This window comes from Galleria mellonella, unplaced genomic scaffold (genome assembly GCF_026898425.1).
Source record: "Galleria mellonella isolate WM207_F2 unplaced genomic scaffold, CSIRO_AGI_GalMel_v1 utg146, whole genome shotgun sequence".
NCBI lineage: Eukaryota > Metazoa > Arthropoda > Insecta > Lepidoptera > Pyralidae > Galleria > Galleria mellonella.
In genome coordinates, this window is record NW_026441999.1 from 5,872,786 (window position 1) to 5,891,522 (window position 18,737).

Genomic DNA, 18,737 nt, shown 5'->3' on the forward strand with positions numbered 1-18,737 from the left:
CCCTACGCATTTTAGAAGAGAAAACTCGTCCGTTACCGGCGGGAGGATACGAGACGGGGTTATTATGGAAGAAGGACGACCCTGTGCCGCCGGACAACTACGAATCGGCAATGCGACGTCTCCAACTGGTCGAAAGGAAACTCGACAAGAATGAAGAAATTAAGAAGAGGTATGAACAACAAATGGACACGCTACTCAAGAACGGGTATGCCGAAGTCGCCCCGCCACGGAGTTCCCAACGGGTGTGGTACCTGCCACACTTCGCCGTCATCAACCCGCAGAAACCGGGGAAACTGCGGATCGTGCACGACGCAGCAGCCAAGACGAAGGGCATCAGTTTGAACGACATGCTGCTGCCGGGCCCCGACTTACTTCAATCGCTACCGGGGGTCCTCATGCGGTTCCGGCAACGACGGGTGGCGGTCACGGCGGACATAAAGGACATGTTCATGCGGGTCACCATACGGGAAGAAGATAGGGACATGCAACGGTTCCTGTGGCGAGGAGATCGACGAGAGGGTCCACCTGTGGAATATAGGATGAAGAGTGTCATATTCGGCGCAACATCGTCACCGTGTACAGCGATCTACGTCAAGAACAAGAACGCAGAACAGTACAAGGAAGAGTTCCCGGAGGCAGCAACGGCGGTGGTCATGAACCACTACGTCGACGACTACCTCGCCAGCTTCGACACGGAAGAGCAAGCCGTACGCGTCTCAAGACAGGTCGCACAGATCCACGGTCGAGCCAACTACTATCTCCAACGGTGGGCGTCGAACTCGCATCAAGTGCGCGCCGCGTTCTCCGACACCGGCGGGGACAGCGTGGTACAACTCGACGCGGAGAAGATACTGGGGATGGTATGGCGACCTTCTGAAGACACCTTAGGCTTCAACTTCAACGGACACAAGCTTCCGCCACAGATAGCTAGCGGGGAACAGACGCCGACGAAGAGGGAAGCGCTACGAGCAATCATGTCGCTGTTCGATCCACTGGGCCTCGCCACTCCCATCACCATACAGGCGAAGAAGATATTGCAGGAGACGTGGCGTACCGGTATCGACTGGGACACCGAGCTGCAACCACGGGAAGCGGACGCCTGGCGGAGCTGGATGGACCACGTGCGACGGCTGTCCGCGCTGGAGGTGCCGCGGTGCTACCCGGAGGTAGCCACGGCCGATACAGCGGAGCTGCATACATTCGTCGACGCCAGCTCGGACGCGTACGCCTGTGCCGTGTACTGGCGGGCCGTAAGCGCGACCGGCGAGGTCCACGTGTCGCTGATCGCGGCAAAGGGACGAGTGGCCCCACTCAGCAAGGTGACCACGATACCGCGACTGGAGCTGCAAGCGGCCGTCCTCGGGTGTCGCCTATCGCGCACGGCAGTCGAAGAACACGACCTGAAGCCCGCTCGCCGAGTATACTGGTCGAACTCACGCACCGTGCTCGCATGGCTACGCACCGGTCCTCGCGCATACAAGCCGTTCGTCGCGCATAGAGTCGCCGAGATCGTCGAAGAAACGAAGACGAACGAGTGGAGATGGATACCGACGCGGCACAACGTAGCAGACGACGCCACACGCGACCCACCGACGGACTTCGGCTCGCAGCATAGATGGTTCCGTGGGCCGGACTTCCTGTACCTCCCCGAAGAGCAGTGGCCGCGTGAAGATAGTACGAGCGACGATAGTCAAGCGGAAACGGGAGAAGAACGCGTACACAAGCTACAGAACGCGACGCAGTTGTCTATAGCATTACCCGATCCGTCACGTTTTTCTAATTGGTTGAAACTTGTTCGCAGTTCAGCACGAGTGTTGCAGTTCATCGACCTCCTGCGACCGACCAGTCAACGCTGTACCGCTATCCGAAAGAGAAACAAGAAGAAAGAGAGCGCCGACCCCACTTGGACCCGCACGAAGAAAGTCGATAGAGAGAAGACGAAGATGAAAATCAAGAACAGCAATAGTCCATCTGTGTGTTTCATCCCCATAGACACACACTACCTCGATCGCGCGCGACGGCTATGGATTCGCGCGATACAACAAGAGGCGTTCGGCGACGAAATCGCAGCATTGAAACATGGGAAACAGCTGCCGTCATCCAGTCGACTCATACAGCTGTCGGTCGTCATAGACAACAACGACATTCTGCGACTTCGATCGAGGATAGCAGCCGCCGCCGATCTGTCAGCCGAGCAACGAGAGCCCCCCATCGTCGACGGAAACCACGCCTGGGTGCGCCTATACATCGCATGGGTGCATCGGAAACTTCACCACGGCGGCTTCGAGATCACCACGAACGAGGTGCGACAACACTTGTGGGTGTTGCGCCTACGACACGCCGTCCGCAGTGAACTGAAGAGGTGTCAGCTGTGCCGCCTACGAAGAGCAAGACCGGCGCAGCCGTCAACGGGCAACCATCCACAGAGCAGGCTGGCGCATCATCAACGACCGTTCACGTTCACCGGCCTAGACTACTTCGGGCCTATGACCGTGACAGTGGGCCGCACTCGCCAGAAACGGTACGGAGTGCTCTTCACCTGCCTAACGACGCGCGCAGTCCACCTAGAAATCGCCGGCAGCCTCAGCACGGACTCCGCCATAATGGCCCTGCGGCGCTTCATAAGCCGCAGAGGGTGTCCTACTGAGCTATGGTCCGACCAAGGCACCAACCTCAAAGGTGCTGACGTCGAACTGAAGAAAGCAGCCGAGGAAGCCATCCAAGAAGAGTCATCAGTCCATTTCATCCGGTGGCGCTACATTCCCCGAGCGCACCCTTCATGGGAGGTGCGTGGGAACGGCTGGTGCGTAGCGTGAAGACCGCACTAGCCGCTACGTTGAACGAGCGGGCGCCCAAGGAAGAAGTCCTCCACACTCTGCTGGTCGAGGTCGAGCACACCCTCAATAGTCGACCGCTAACCCACGTGTCAACATCGGCAGACGACGACAGCGCCCTAACCCCCAATCACTTCATATTGGGCGGTCCATCGCGCGTCCCACTGCCAGGCAGCTTCACAGAGAGCGACGCGGCGGGACACAAGGAGTGGCGTGCCAGCCAGAGGCTAGCTGACTGCTTCTGGAACCGGTGGGTGAAGGAGTACCTACCCGAGTTGCAACACCGGCGGGAGCCCCGAGCTACACACGGAGCCATCAAAATGGACGACCTGGTCCTAATAGCTGATGGGACCTTGCCTCGCAACACGTGGCCGCGAGGCGTGGTGGTGGCGACCTACCCTGGACCAGACGGCGAGATCCGAGCGGTCGACGTGCGGACGAACAAGGGCATCCTACGGCGACCCACTAAGAAGCTGATCATACTGCCCACATCGACATCGAGCGACGCGAACACGAGTTAACTCCAGCTACGAGAGCTGCGGCGGGAGATTATGTTCGCGACATTATTTGTATATATCGTAATTTATAGTTGTTAAGTCCTAGTTAATCGTTTTGTATTCTGTTATTTTATATAGATTTGCATAGATTTAAGATAGTGTAAGTTAAATAAAGTATTCCTTTGCGTGTTGTCGTTATTACCTACGAATAGAAATTGTAACAATAAATAGAATTAAGAAATTGTAAATTGAAATAAAATAAATAAATAGACGCTATAGAGTACCGATCTGAAGAGACACGCGTCTCGTTCATTTTCGCCCCGTCCCGCTCGCACAGATCGCTATCGCGAGTTGGAAACGTTATCGTGCGAGCGGGCGGGTATAAAGATAGGCCGCCTCCCGTCGAGCGGCATTCGCTTCCGGGCAGCGACGCACTACACTCGAGAAGAAATAGGACAAGAAGAAAAAATACTCTCTTCAGACGGTACCGGAGGCTTCAGAATAGTAATCCCTGTGTTTCACTCCAGCCTGAACCAACGCCCCTACAGTCCACGCTCACCGAACGGCAGTCCACACCGTTCAGAAGTTGATAAAAAACATGGCGTCACAGAAAGAAAATTGACGAATTGAGAAATATCATTTGTAAGTTGCTTACAAACAACTCAATATACAGACTTCCATTCTTACAATTATATTATAAAATACTTAAAATACTTACTTATAGTAACTTATTGAAAATTTCTGATAAGTAAGTCAAGTGAAGTTCTTAAAAAATCCATAGTTATTAGTCGAAGCACACGTCAAATATAAGAAGACCTCTTATTAAAGTGTAATAAAGAATAATTCGTATTGAGCTCAGGGGTCTGCATACACCGTCCTTTTATACAAAAAAAAAAACTTGACTTTCAACTTTGGAGTTTGAATACGTCTGACTTCGCATTAATATAATTTCTTTTAGGAGTTACTTTACGCCAGAGGTTCTCAAAGTTATGTGAATCTGGTTTTCCTAAAAAAAATAACACTGCGTTCGCAGCGTTGGTAACTAAACCTTTTTCATTTCCATTTACGCTTTTATTCATCATCATCATCATCATCATATCAGTCATTATCTGTCCACTTTTTTTTTAATATACGACTTAGAATGGCAAACAAGCTGACGGCCCCCCTGATGGAAAGTGGTAACCGTAGCCTATAGATATGAGCAGTACCATGGACATAACACTACACATACATACTGTTTCGCCCATGACATCCCCCATGCGTTGCCATTCCTGAGGACTCGGGTGTTATTCCTCTGTACCCTGTAAATTCACGCCATATCCCACCCTTCAAACTGAAACACAGCCATGCAAACACAACTGCTTCACGGTAGAAACACGAATAGGATAGAGGTACCCAAGCAATCGACTTTTGTACAAAGTCACTCAGAGGAAACTCTGGTTACTGTTAAAAATAGACCTTCCCTGTAGATTGCCATAAGAAACGGTCTTGAGCTCCTGCATCCACTGACTTCCTGCAATGCATTTGAAGTCATTACTCCATCTAAGTAGGTGGTGGATCGTTCTACATTGCATTTGCCCACACAGGGTCGCCACTCAAGAAATTTTCTTCCTCATTGGTTGTCGATTCATCGAACTATGTGACCAGTACAGTGCCACCAACACCCCCATATATTTACTTACATATTCTTCGGGCTATATCGGTCACTTTGGTTTTTTTGCCGATATCTTCATTTCGGATACTTTAACGCAAAGAAACTCCGAATACAGCCCTCTTCCTAGTTCTCTGAGTTATTTACATACATACATATCTGTCACGCCTGTCTCCCATTAGGGTAGGCAGAAACAATGGAACGCCAAATGCTTCGATTCAAACAAACCTCTTTCGCTTCTTCCACATTCATCAATCTTGTCATACACGCTCGTCGGTTACGGGTACTTTTAATTTGGCCCTTCTTCAGCACGTCTGAGTTATTTAAATCTTTTAAATACGAGCAACATTTTTTTTATTTATATTTAATTAGTTTTTCTTTATCAGCTTCGTAAGCTTGTTTGCCATTGTACTCAAGTATCATAAAAAACTACCCAACGCATCTAGATTACCATGACCTCCTTGACTTTGCACTCACTTTGAGAACCCGTGAGTCTACAACATTTATAATCCTATTGATATAATAATAATTCCAAATTTAAATGCAAAGTTTGAATGTTTGTCCAACGTTCTCATACAAATATGCAAAATTTGTTCATTAATTACGATTAATTGACTGCACATATTTGTATGAAATATGAAATGTACATCCAATATTAATACAAAAAATAAAAATCTTTTTATAAAACTTTTAAATATACAGTTACAATTTCCACTTTTGGCTACATAAAATAAATATGCAATATTTAAACATTTGTAGACTTGGTTCTTTTTTTTATAATGGGTAACAATGGAACTAGAACGCTGCCTGCGCTATCGGCATATGGTGCCAGTGAGAGGTAAGGATGAAAGTAGATCAGTTAGCCCATAGTGATGTATCCCACAAGAATTAACCACGATAGATTCCTGGAGGAACCGCGTGGAGTTCGAACTAATGGACAATTAAACCCCATTACTAATGGGGGAAAGAGATTGTTAGTGTGCTGTCCTCCTGGTATGGTAGGTAGGTGTAGGAAATAATAAACAATAACATGTCACAATGCGACTCACACGACCACCCGCCCGGACGTCACCCAGAGGAGTGGCCGGAGCGGGGGGACTTGCAGTCTCAACTTTAATGAGTACATCACAGTTAGTAATGGGTCTAACTGACCTATTGCTTGCAATACACTGTATCAGGTCGACCTCTACGCAGTACCCCTTTGAAACCATCGTGGTTAATTCTAGTGGAATTCGTCATGACGAGCTAACTGAACTGCTTTCATCGTCCAACCTATCATCCCTCACTGGTGCCCCGCCAGCGTATACCGATAGCGCAGGCGGGATTACCATTCCATTATCACCCATTTAAAAAACCCATTAGTAACAATTTAAACAATGGGAGAAAGCCCCAAGATAGTTTACTATGATATTAACTTTAATGCTTCTAATAAGACAGTCTGCTGATTTTCAATAGAACTAGTAAATAATTGATTAATTATATTAAGGTTTAGATTTGTTACTAATTTAATTTAGCAAGTATCTCTGTGACAATCTCTTCTAAACCTGGTTATCATTCCATTAAGTTCCATTGTGACAGATTACATCAATACCTAGACCATTGTTTCTCAACCATTTTTATGTAGCGACCCACGAAAAAGATAAAAAATTAAGTAAAAATTCTTGCGACCCCGTCATTATGAAATTATAATACAATTTTAATTAATATTTAATTTATACGTTTAATAATAAATTTTTGTTATTTAACTACGTTAAACTAACGGAGTGCGAATCTGAATGCTACCACACCACTATCTTAACAATAGGAGATAACAAGTGACGAGCAAAACAAAGTCATTTACGTTCGTTTCTAATATTTTAGCTATTATAAAAACGTATAGTGTATGAAATTAATAGTCGAATGATTTGAAAATCATTCGAAAAATTCGCATGAATTGCTCAATCGAATAACTATTCACCTAGGACACCAGAGGGAGACTTTGTACAAAAGTGGTTTGCTTGGGCACCTCTGTTCCATTCGTGTTTCTACCGTGAAGCAGTTGTGTTTGCATGGCTGTGTTTCAATTTGAAGGGTAGGATATGGTAGTGAATTTACAGTGTACAGAGGAATAATACCTGAGTCCTCAACACATGGGATGTATCATGGGCGAAACAGTATATTCTGTTATGTCCATGGTACTGCTCATGTCTATAGGCGACGGTTACCACTTTCCATCAGGTGGGTCGTTAGTTTGTTTGCCATACTAAGTTGCATAAAAAAAGGATTGGTAAAGCTGCGTATCGCAACAAGTCTTTTGAGGTCTTATTTTTCAATAGATTGCGACCCCATCTAGTAATAAACGCGACTCCCCCAAGAGCAGCGACCCCTCAGTTGAGAAATGATGACCTAGACATTTCAGTTTAAGTAACAGAAATAGTTTAGATACTGAACAAGGGCTCAAATAATAAAATTCTGTTAGACATCTTCCATTGAAAGGGCTTTGTGAACGCTTTGTGAGCGATTCGATAAAGCGGAACCGAAGCTAGAGTGCTTTTAATTAGTACAAAGGTATATATTACTAGTAAATTAAACCTATAAAGTTTGGGTATTCAGGATCTGCTATTTTAAAAGTCTTCAGAAAAGAGTCGTTCTTAATTCAATTGTATTGATTTTTCATTCTTAACAAGGGCGGATAATATATAGCAATATATATATATTTTAGTAACCAATATGTATATATTGGTCTGATTATGAATATATTAAAAGTCTGTTATCCAAAAAATAATTTCAAATAACAGACTTTTATATTCTATTTTTTTATACAACTTAGAATGGCAAACAAACTGACGGTCCAGCTGATGGAAAGTGATAACCGTCGCCTATAGACATGAGCAGTACCATGGACATAACAGAGTATACTGTTTCGCCCATGATACCCCCCATGCGTTGCCATTCCTGAGGACTCAGGTGTTATTCCTCTGTACCCAGTAAATTCACGCCATATCCCACCGTTCAAACCGAAACACAGCCATGCAAACAAAACTGCTTCACGGTTGAAACACGAATGGGACAGAGGTGCCCAAGCAAACCACTTTTGTACAAAGTCTCCCTCTGGAATAGATATCCAATAATAATAGATATCCAATCAAAACGGAGGATATCGAAACGAGTGATGACCTATCCGCTATCAATGTTCTGAGGAACCCAATATATAGATATCGAATCGGTATTCATATTACCCATGCCTAATTCTTTACAATATAAAGCTCTCACCAGACAAGGTGGAATCGAATATAATTACATAGATACAACCAGCCAAAAGCACTTTTGTCGGAATCACTTAATCAAACGTACTTTTAACCAACTCCATTGGGCAAAAGTACTTTTAACTGTTATTTTAGCTAAAAGTTTTTTTTTCTTGATAGGTGAAAATGGTATGGTAACCCCGCCTGCGCTAACGGGATATGCTGGCGGAGCACCAGTGAAGGGTGATAGATGAGAAAAAACAGTTCGCATGAGAAAGAACAAGACAAAGCACGTCATCGTCTCATTCTCTCTCATAGACTCGCGAACGATAACCATTTTGTCGATAGATTATTTTGTAATTTGTCTAGGGGGCAAGTTAGAATAGATGTCATTAGCGATATGTAAAACTTAGAATCTACCCACGCTATAGAATAAATTAAGATATAGTCGTCATTATATGATATCGCCGATTTGCGCGATATACAAATGCAGTGAAAATAACACTATTTAAAGCGTATTGTGCATCATTGTATTCGGCGAGTCAGTGGTTCTGGTATACTCGGGGGGCCTGCATTGCCTTGCGTATCCAATTTTATAATAATTCCAGGTTGCTGTTGCGGCTCCCGCGCTTCTGTAGCGCCTCAGCGATGTTTGCCGACGCTCGCACAGATAGTTTTCACGCAGTCTGGCGTAAAAAGACAGCTTCGTTTTTACGTCGAATACGCGGGAGTAGCAACAGTATACTGAGCATGTTTGTTAATAAATTGGATAGTCCTCTCGTGAAAATGCTCGCCGAGAGGACTAGATCATTATTAGTGGTTAAGTATTAACACAGTTTTTAAGTACACTTACTAACAAAAATGGATCCAAGTTATCTAAAAATAAATAAATAAATAAAAAAAAATTATATAAACCGTTAACTGTCCACTGCTGAACATAGTATTGAAACTTCTTTGTAGTTTCAATGTAAATTTAAGTCTGGCTTGGTCTTGGTTAAGTCATATATATGTTGATATAATTTTTTCTAAAGTTTTTTATTTCTATTCAAATTGTTGTTTCGTCTTGTATCTCTACTTATTATATGTATTGTTGCTCTTAAGAATATGATTTTCCACTGAGACCCTCTACACATAGGCCTTCCCCATAAATGAGGGGTTTGCTAGTACTTGCCACGTTTGGTAGGCGGATTGACAACCGGAGTTACGTTTTGAAGATGTGTTAAGAAGGACGCTGCCCATCGCTCTTACGTTAAGTCTTTTTAGTTACCTCATACGACACCCATGGGAAACGAAGGGATGGCCCATTCCATGTCGAAACCACACAGCAAAGAACGTAAGTATCTTAAGTAATATCATATAATCGGTAAATGTATATAAAAGACCCCATAGATTATTCTGTTGCATTCCAACTCCGTTTGTAACCGATGGGAATACTCCAAAAGATATTTACGCACAAAAAAGCTGATTTGTAACGGAAAAAGGAAATATAGTGAAAAGTAATATTTGCCCGGTGGTTTAACGACAGCCCTGGGGATCTCATTGTCCAATACTGGGAAATATCGGGTATCGACGCGTAAAGGTATTATTTACCGTTGTCCTGTTTATATTATAGATGTATTTGTTAAGACGTTTAGATATTTTCACTATATGATATTATACAAAATATTTGTGTATTTTGAAAGTATATGTTTTCAAAGTATTATTATAATAGTTTAGTAATATGTCCATATTTCCTTCGTTAGATACAGCCGATACCGCCATACGATCACAATCATCAACGTCATTATCATCCTCTAATAGTTCTATACATTCAACTTACTCATTTACTTGCAAAAACTCATTCAAAAACACTAGTACAATGTCATCATCAAATTCATCGCTGTCAGTAGATGTTGCACAGGAGGCTGCTGCTATGGACCCTGTGCCCACTACAGACATAGTTCGTGCGCGAAAAAAGTGGACTAAAGACATGAATATGTTCATATGGCGCACTTATCTCATAATAACTGCATTAGAAACAAAAGTCAAAGGATACCTAGAACCGTTACACAGACAATTCGTCGAAAAATACCCTGACATGAAAGTATCAAAGCAGCGTGTAGGGAACCAACGACGAGCAATTTTGAGGAATAAACTCCTTCCATCCATTGTGTTAACTGATCTGAGGAAAGAAGTCTCAGAGATTCTTAACCAAGAAAACCAATTATTACCTGAAACAACTTTTGCACGTAATTCATCTAGAAGAATCAACTGGACTAACGATATGAATGAGTCAATCATTAAATCTTATTACAAAATCACTCAGCTTGAAACAAATAAATGTGCATACCGTAAACAGCTTCATGCAAGTGTAATAGACCAATTCCCACAATTAGAACATCTTTCAGAACAACGAATTGCAGATCAACGTCGAGCAATTATAGTAAATAAATATATTACCGATCAACGGTTAGAAGAAATAAAACGAGAAGTAGAATCTGTTTTAACAACACCTAATTTACAACTTAGTCTTGAAAACCAGATTTGTGCGAGTACAAATTCATCAAGACCAAATAACATACAGACGATTCAAACTTCTATTTCACAAAATACCTCTATAAATTCCCAAGATAACGACCAGATGACAGATACTAATAACCATTATTACAATAGAAGTAAATCGATCACATATACAAACTCACAGTTAGATTTACATATTATGGCTAAATTTGAAGAAACACTTAGCCGTTTTAAAGATACAAATCCTACAGAAAGACCTTACATACCAAAACAAAAAGTCTCTAGGAAGCTGAAATATATAATCAACTACATAAATACAAAACTATTGTCGAAACAAATAACAGAAAATGAAAATTTCATAAAAACACACACGACACTATATTGTGCGGCTTTTACTGCAGCAATCTGCAACGGGACAAAAATCAAAGAACAAAGAACTGATATACACCAAACCATCTATACTCCAGTCTGGCAACAGAGACTACGTAAAAAAATAGAAGATTTAAGAAGAGACATTGGAAGGATGATACAATACATGAGGGGTAACAGAAGTAGAAGATTGAAACAACACATAGACAATATCAAAAACACATATAAAATACATACTAAACACGAAGAACCCAACATTACTGACAATCAGGTCTTAGATACATTAAAACAAAAATTAAACGCTGCAACAAGTCGATTAAAGCGATACGTAAACTGCACATTAAGAAAAAAACAAAATTCTCAATTCATTAACAGCGAAAAGCAATTTTATAGACAGCTCACATTAAATACACAAAATACACCTACAGGTGCTAACACACAATCAACGGTGACAATGCCGTCAGCTGAAGACTTACTCGTACATAGGTTCTGGTCTAACATTTGGGCTAACCCAGTATCACACAACGATGCTGCAGGCTGGATAAAAACGAACGCACAACTCTTGGACAAGATTACTGCCATGCAATATGAACATGTCCCAATACAAGTTTTCGATGATGTCATAAAGAAAATGCACAATTGGAAAGCTCCAGGAACAGATAATATCCATAATTACTGGTACAAAAAATTTAGTAGACTGCATCCAATACTGCATAATCATATCAATAGTTTTATAGAAAACCCAGACACTATACCAGAGTTTGTTACGGAGGGCATAACGTACATGATACCTAAAGATCAGGAACACCAAGATCCAGGAAAGTATCGACCTATTACATGTTTACAGAATATATATAAAATAGTTACATCATGTCTCACTAATTTAATATATAATCACATCGAAAGGAACAATATTTTGAGTGAAGAGCAGAAGGGTTGTCGCAAAAATAGTCGGGGCTGCAAAGAACAGTTAACAATAGACACAATAGCAATGAAAATAGTTTCCCTAAGAAAGAAAGATTTCAGTGTAATGTACATAGATTACTGCAAAGCATTCGATTCTGTACCACATAGCTGGCTTCTGTATATCCTTCACCATTACAAAATTCATCCAAATATTATAGCACTCCTAGAATCCACTATGAAACACTGGAAAACAAAATTAAAGTTAATCAACGGTAGTAATATTATACAAACTGCTGACATTCCAATAAGGCGAGGCATATTCCAGGGAGATGCATTGAGTCCCCTGTGGTTCTGCCTCGCCCTAAATCCACTCTCCCAAATACTCAATGAATCCGACGCAGGACTAAAAATATCATCAGATGAAAACGAAACAAAATTGTCACACCTCATGTTTATGGACGACATAAAACTTTACAGTAATGATATACAAACACTCCATAAGCTAGCAGATCTAACACAAACTTTCTCTAATGACATATGCATGCAATTCGCTGTAGATAAATGTAAAAGCCTCACAATCTCCAATGGTAAAATAATAAATGCTGAATATGAACTAAACTCGGGGGATTTGATAGAACCACTTGACCCTCACAGTTCATACAAATATCTGGGATTCCAACAATCACGCCAAATACACCAAAAACAGGTTAAACAAGATTTAATCAAAAAATTTAAACATAGATTAAACGCATTATTACGCTCTCAGCTGAATTCACGTAACCTTACTAAAGCCATCAATACTTACGCTATCCCTGTATTAACTTATTCATTTGGAATAATCAACTGGACTAAAACAGATCTTAAAAACCTGCAGCGAATCATAAACACGACATTAACTACACATCGCAAGCACCATCCAAAATCCTGTATACAAAGATTAACATTACCAAGACATGAGGGAGGAAGAGGAATAAGCGATATCACCAATCTCCATAACAAACAGATTACAAACTTAAGAAATTACTTCTACACAAGAGCAGTGAAATCGAATCTCCACAAAGTAATTATAGAAACAGACATGCGACTAACGCCTTTAAACTTGCGGGATAGGACAACTCAAGGGAATGAAAAAATAACAGACAACAAGGACAAGATTTTAACCTGGCAGCAAAAGTCACTGCACGGAAGACATCAAAAGGATTTACAACAGCATCATGTCGATAAAAAAGCATCGAATGCATGGTTGATTCATGGAGATCTTTTTCCTGAAACAGAGGCTTTTGCAATGGCAATCCAAGACCAAGTAATTAACACCAAAAACTACCAAAAGCATATCACCCACACAAATATTTCAGTAGACATCTGTCGCCGTTGTCATGAAGCTCCAGAGACAATTCAACATATAACCGGTGCCTGTAAATCTATAGCCCAAACAGACTACAAACACCGACATGACCAAGTTGCAGCAATAATCCACCAGTATTTAGCATTTACATACAATTTAATAACAGAAAAAATAGCTTATTATAAATACCAACCATCAGCAGTATTAGAAAATGAACGTTACAAAATGTACTGGGATCGAACTATTATAACAGATAAAACAATACATTATAACAGACCAGATATTACTATTCTTGATAAAGACAATAAAATAGTTTACTTTATAGACATAGCAATATGCAACACACACAATTTGACAAAAACACGCTCTGAAAAACTAGCTAAATACACAGATCTTTCTATAGAAATAAAATCCCAATGGCGAGTTCATACAGTAAAAACAATACCAATAGTTTTATCTACAACAGGTGTTATCCCGAAAACCTTACACACAAGTCTCCATACATTATGTATACAACCCTCCACATATATACTCCTCCAAAAAGCAGCAATTTTAAATACATGTCGCCTGGTCCGTAAGTTCCTATCATTGAACTGACATTCCAAAAACACTTGGCTTTGGCCCGTGTCTAAAACTACCTCTAAATGAGAGATATAACAAATTAAATAAAAATAATAATAATAAGCCTTTATTGTTGTAAGTATTACATTTTACAAACATTTAACACTACAATTCTAAACGACTTTTCCAGCTTGTCCTTTGACATAGGCCTCCTCAAGATCCTTCCACTTTTCTCTATCTTTCGTTAATCTATACCACAACTTTCCCGCTGTTCTTTTTATATCATCCTCCCATATTTTTTTCTGGCCTAAGATTGCCTATTTCTTATTAAAATGTTAAAAGTTAAGGATAAGCAAGTTGAAATGGCAATGGACTGGTCACATAGCTCCAAGAACCAACAATCGATGGTGGAGAGGCGATCCCGTATAGGCAAATGCAGAGTAGGACGACCTCCCACTAGATGGCGTGACGACATCAAATGCATTTTTTTAACGGGTAATAATGGAATTGTATTGGAATGGCGGGGCAGCAGTGATAGATGATAAGTGACGATTAAAGCAGGTCATCGTAACCAATTCCACTACGATTAACCACGATGGTTTCCAAGGGAACCGCGTGGAGGCCGACCTGATAGGGTGTATTGCTAGTATAATGAGTCAGTTAGACCCTTTCACTAACAATCTCTTTCCCCCCATCAAATGCATTGCAAAGAATCGTATGGCTCAGGGCCGTTTCTTATGGCAGTCTATGGGGGAGGGCTATGGCAGTTCAGTTCAGCAGTGGACAGGAAATGACCGAGATGATGACGATGATGATGATGATGATGATGATATGTAATGTATTACCGTTCGTTAATTTAATAAATTATAAATAGGATCGCTATAATATAGTTTACAGTATATATACGTCTTTTTTGTTAGTTTACTCAGAATTACGCATGCTGCTTCCTTGATCTTGAAATGAGTAGAGTAAATATTTTCGTCTCAGCTTGTACCTACATACCAAAATAAATGGGCATTTTATTGTGGTAGGTATGTTCCCAGGCAGATGGTGTATTAGGGTTCCCTACTCGTTTACATCGACATTAATTTTTTTTTATTTTTTTATATAACTAGAATAAGTGTATAATAATATGCGTTGTTTTTGCTGGTCCGTTTTTTCTTTATTACTTCATATTGTATGAAAATTAAATTCAGTAACCTCTGACGTTAAATTAACCTAATAATGACTATTATTTGACAGTTCTTTAACGTGATGTCGCTTCTATTTCAATTTAATTGCGCCAATTTATTTCGAAGTCAACCATCATAATCATCGCCATTGGGAGAGTTTGCCAATAGTTACCATGCTTGGCAGACGGGTTGGCAACTGCAATCTGACTTTTGTTGATGTTTTAAGAAGGACTCTGGCTTCACCATTAAGTCAGTCAGCTTCTTATAATATTTACACTAAATACCTTACGAGGAATGCAAATAGAACCGGGTATCAAACGCAAAGGCGTTTGACCCTGATGGGTAGAAACTTATACATGTATCTCTTCCTTTATCCTCTTTTATATTGTGTAAAAATGTATTAAATATGGCGCAGTGGTGGGCACGTGTGGTCCCAGGATCGAATCTTGATCGAGATTGTAATGTACCTATTAATATTAGGTATTTAATTCTTAACAAAATCGGTGAAGAATTGATAAAATAAATACATAACGCAGATACTAAAAACTAAAGATGAATAAAGAACTTTCTTTTTAAAAATAAAACTTGCGGAACCACAACCTCACAAGCCGACTTACGCTTAGCCATTTTATAACGATGATCATGTGATGTGGCAGTTTATTTTAGACGATTTATACCCGGTGGCCGGTTGTGGTCCGAGGAAACGGGGGTCGGGTGGGTCACAACGATACGTCAGTGTGGGAGGAGGTGGACGCGCGTGACTGATGGTACGTGTTGCGTGAGATACGAAACTGAGAAGCGTTTCGGGGTAGGTTAATCATATGATGACCTAGTGGTGGGCGGTTTAATCTTACTTCGTATTTCAATGGTTGCGGATTCGATGTTTATGTAACTAGTCTGGCCACAAATACTTTTTTTTTTATAATGTTCGCCCAATTTGTGGACAGTCTAAAGTCATTTAGACCATACCGCCTTGTCTGAAGTAATCTATAAGATTGGTATGAAAATTGGAAAACAATTTCATTTGTTATAATATATATAATAATTTATAGGATTTCAGTCTCTTTGTTCCATATTTAGTCCGCAGCCGATTGGATATTTTGTATTCTAGTTTAGCATATCGATATGTTTGCCACATTTGTCAGTCCGGTGATCGTGTATATGAAATGTCAAAGAGTAAGACTGGCCACAAATACTGTTATTTAAAAATTTTTCTTTGTTTCAAGTTTTTAATTATTTTAAATTTGGAACAGGTTTATTATTTTAAAAAACTTCTTTCGATTTTGCGCCATTTTTTCACTTTAATAAATATGTAGGTATAAATTCTGGTAATATTAAATTTTTTCATAAAAAAAATGCATTTTCATTTGTAACAGAACTTATGGCTGGTTACTGGGTAAGTAAGTACGGATTGTTCATGAATAATATTAAATAGTATATATTTTTTTTGTATCATCATAATTATCATCATTTCAGCCATTATCCGTCCACTGCTGGACATAAGCTTCCCCCATAGACTGCCATAAAGAACGGTCCTGAGCTACCTGCATCCACTGACTCCCTGCAATGCATTTCATGACGTCACTCCACTTTTTTGTATACTGACATTTTATTTATTTATTTAAAACTTTATTGTACCAATATTACAGGACTTGATGATGATTTTTCAATAAGTATCGTATAGTACAAAAGGCGGTCATTTTAGACTCTTGATATTTATTTCAAGGTAAACTAGGATTTATCTGCGATTTTTACCGCATAACCAGCATGTACCTACTCTACTGTCCCTATTGTACTGAACAAGGTGTTATCTTGCGGAAGTCCATATCACTGGTTATTTCTTCTCACGAAGAATTACTTTGTTTAATTCCGCTACCATTAGTATGTGTGTGACTGCCAACACTCGAAGATTGTCTACTGCTAACTTACTTCTGGTAATAATGGCGGGAGCGGAATTAAACAAAATAATTCTAATTAAATAACCAGTACTCTAATTCATTCTTCATTCCAAATATACGTGAATATAAAATTGAATACATATTTATTTGTTTTTTCTATCTATCTATCTATCTTATTTAAGAGTTGCGCTCTTGTCAGTCTAGCTCTTGCCACTCACTACGATTTTCAGCGAGTCTCTTCACCTCTTGATACGACACGACACCAACACCTTCCTTGATCTGCCTGATGTAACTATGCTTTGATCTCCCTCTTCCCCTCCTTCCTTTTATGTTACCTTCTATTATAATGTTTATAAGTTCGTCGTGTCGTATCAAGTGTCCTAACACTTTTTTCCCTTCTGTACTCATTTATTCTTATTATTTATTCTTTATTGAGGTGAGGAGGTTCTTTGTGAGGTAAGCTTAATGCCGTATGGCATTCTCTACCAGCTATCTTTTAGGTAAAAACAGAAAGCGTATGAAAGGCAATGGTGGTGCAACAGATGTGACGTAATTATTGTAATATATTAAAATAATTATACATACACATAATATGTGAGAAATACACATATAATACATAAACATTACTTGGAATATACGTGATTATACTAATATATACCTTTTTAATATATAAGTAAGGATTAAGATTCAGGAGAAATAATACAGGCAATTTATTTCTCTTTCTTTGAAGTCGTTTTTTATATCTAATTATTCTCTGTATTTCACAGAGTAATATAACGTTTAGATACATAGCAACACTAGTTAGAAAATGTATAAATAGAATTTTTAATAATGGAATCATATGTGATTTTTTTTTAAGGATACATATATCAAGAGAACATATCCGTTTCCAACGGATGTTCAAGTCGGTCACATTTTATTTTATGGTCCTGTTAAGGATTTTAGATTATTTCATTTTCCATTCGTTCACATAAAGACCTTCAAATGATTAGAATTTACCTTTTTTACCAACTTCAAAAAAAGGAGGTTCTCAATTCGCTTGATTTCTTCAAATCTTTTTTTACCTCATGAATCTGTCAGTTGTAAACCGACTTGGAAAATTGTGTTTCAACCGTAAAGCACTTGTGTTTGCATGGCTGAGTTTCGGTTTGAAGGGTGGGATATGGCGTGAATTTACTGGGTACAGAGGAATAACACCTGAGTCCTCAGGAATGGCAACGCATGGGGGGTATCATGGGCGAAACAGTATATATACTCTGTTATGTCCATGGCACCTGGCAAGCGTTCAGCAGTGGACAGTTAACGGCTGAAATAATGACGATGATGTGAACTAGACCAAATACTGATATACAGATGAAGCTGAATCAAATCAAATCATCCCAACTGAAACGAGTAAAGCAGTTTGCTATAGCTAGTTATATTAAGATGTAAGATGATAAAGTAACGCAATATTAAACCATTATAGTTCTCGTAAATAACAAAGGATGGGATATTATATTCTGTAGAGTAACCTGATCTCCGACCCTCATTATTATAAACCGGAAAACGCACACCCACTATTTCATCAATTCACCCGTCATTCCACATATCGATCTACATTCACTATTATAGCAGTTTATCGTCATAGTCGTAGAATACTGACGGATCTATATATGTAATATTTGTTAGATCCGTCAGTATTCTACGACTATGACGATATATTCGAATAGTCGAATGAGAAAAAAACTTTATTTCGATCAAACATGGGATTGCACTCACATAGGGGTTAAATAATGACGCAG

The 18,737-nt window shown here is 40.2% G+C and overlaps 2 protein-coding genes across 3 annotated transcripts in view; one reads left to right on the forward strand and one right to left on the reverse strand.

The window, feature by feature from the left end:
* Window positions 1–18,737, reverse strand: part of LOC113514821 (sex peptide receptor) — a 386,799-nt gene that overhangs the window by 194,015 nt on the left and 174,047 nt on the right. The window lies entirely within an intron of this gene.
* On the forward strand, window positions 10,065–15,819 carry LOC128200050 (uncharacterized). Its single transcript, XM_052892036.1, has 2 exons — window positions 10,065–13,283; window positions 15,715–15,819. Exons 1-2 carry the CDS (start codon window positions 10,065–10,067, stop codon window positions 15,817–15,819), a joined length of 3,324 nt encoding a protein of 1,107 aa, XP_052747996.1.

Bases quoted from the DNA above. Each gene is read 5' to 3' on its own strand.
- LOC128200050 (XM_052892036.1), top strand. From the start codon at position 10,065: ATGTCATCATCAAATTCATCGCTGTCAGTAGATGTTGCACAGGAGGCT. The intron at 13,284-15,714 runs GTAATTAACACC...GTGATGTGGCAG, and splicing joins CAATGGCAATCCAAGACCAA to TTTATTTTAGACGATTTATA.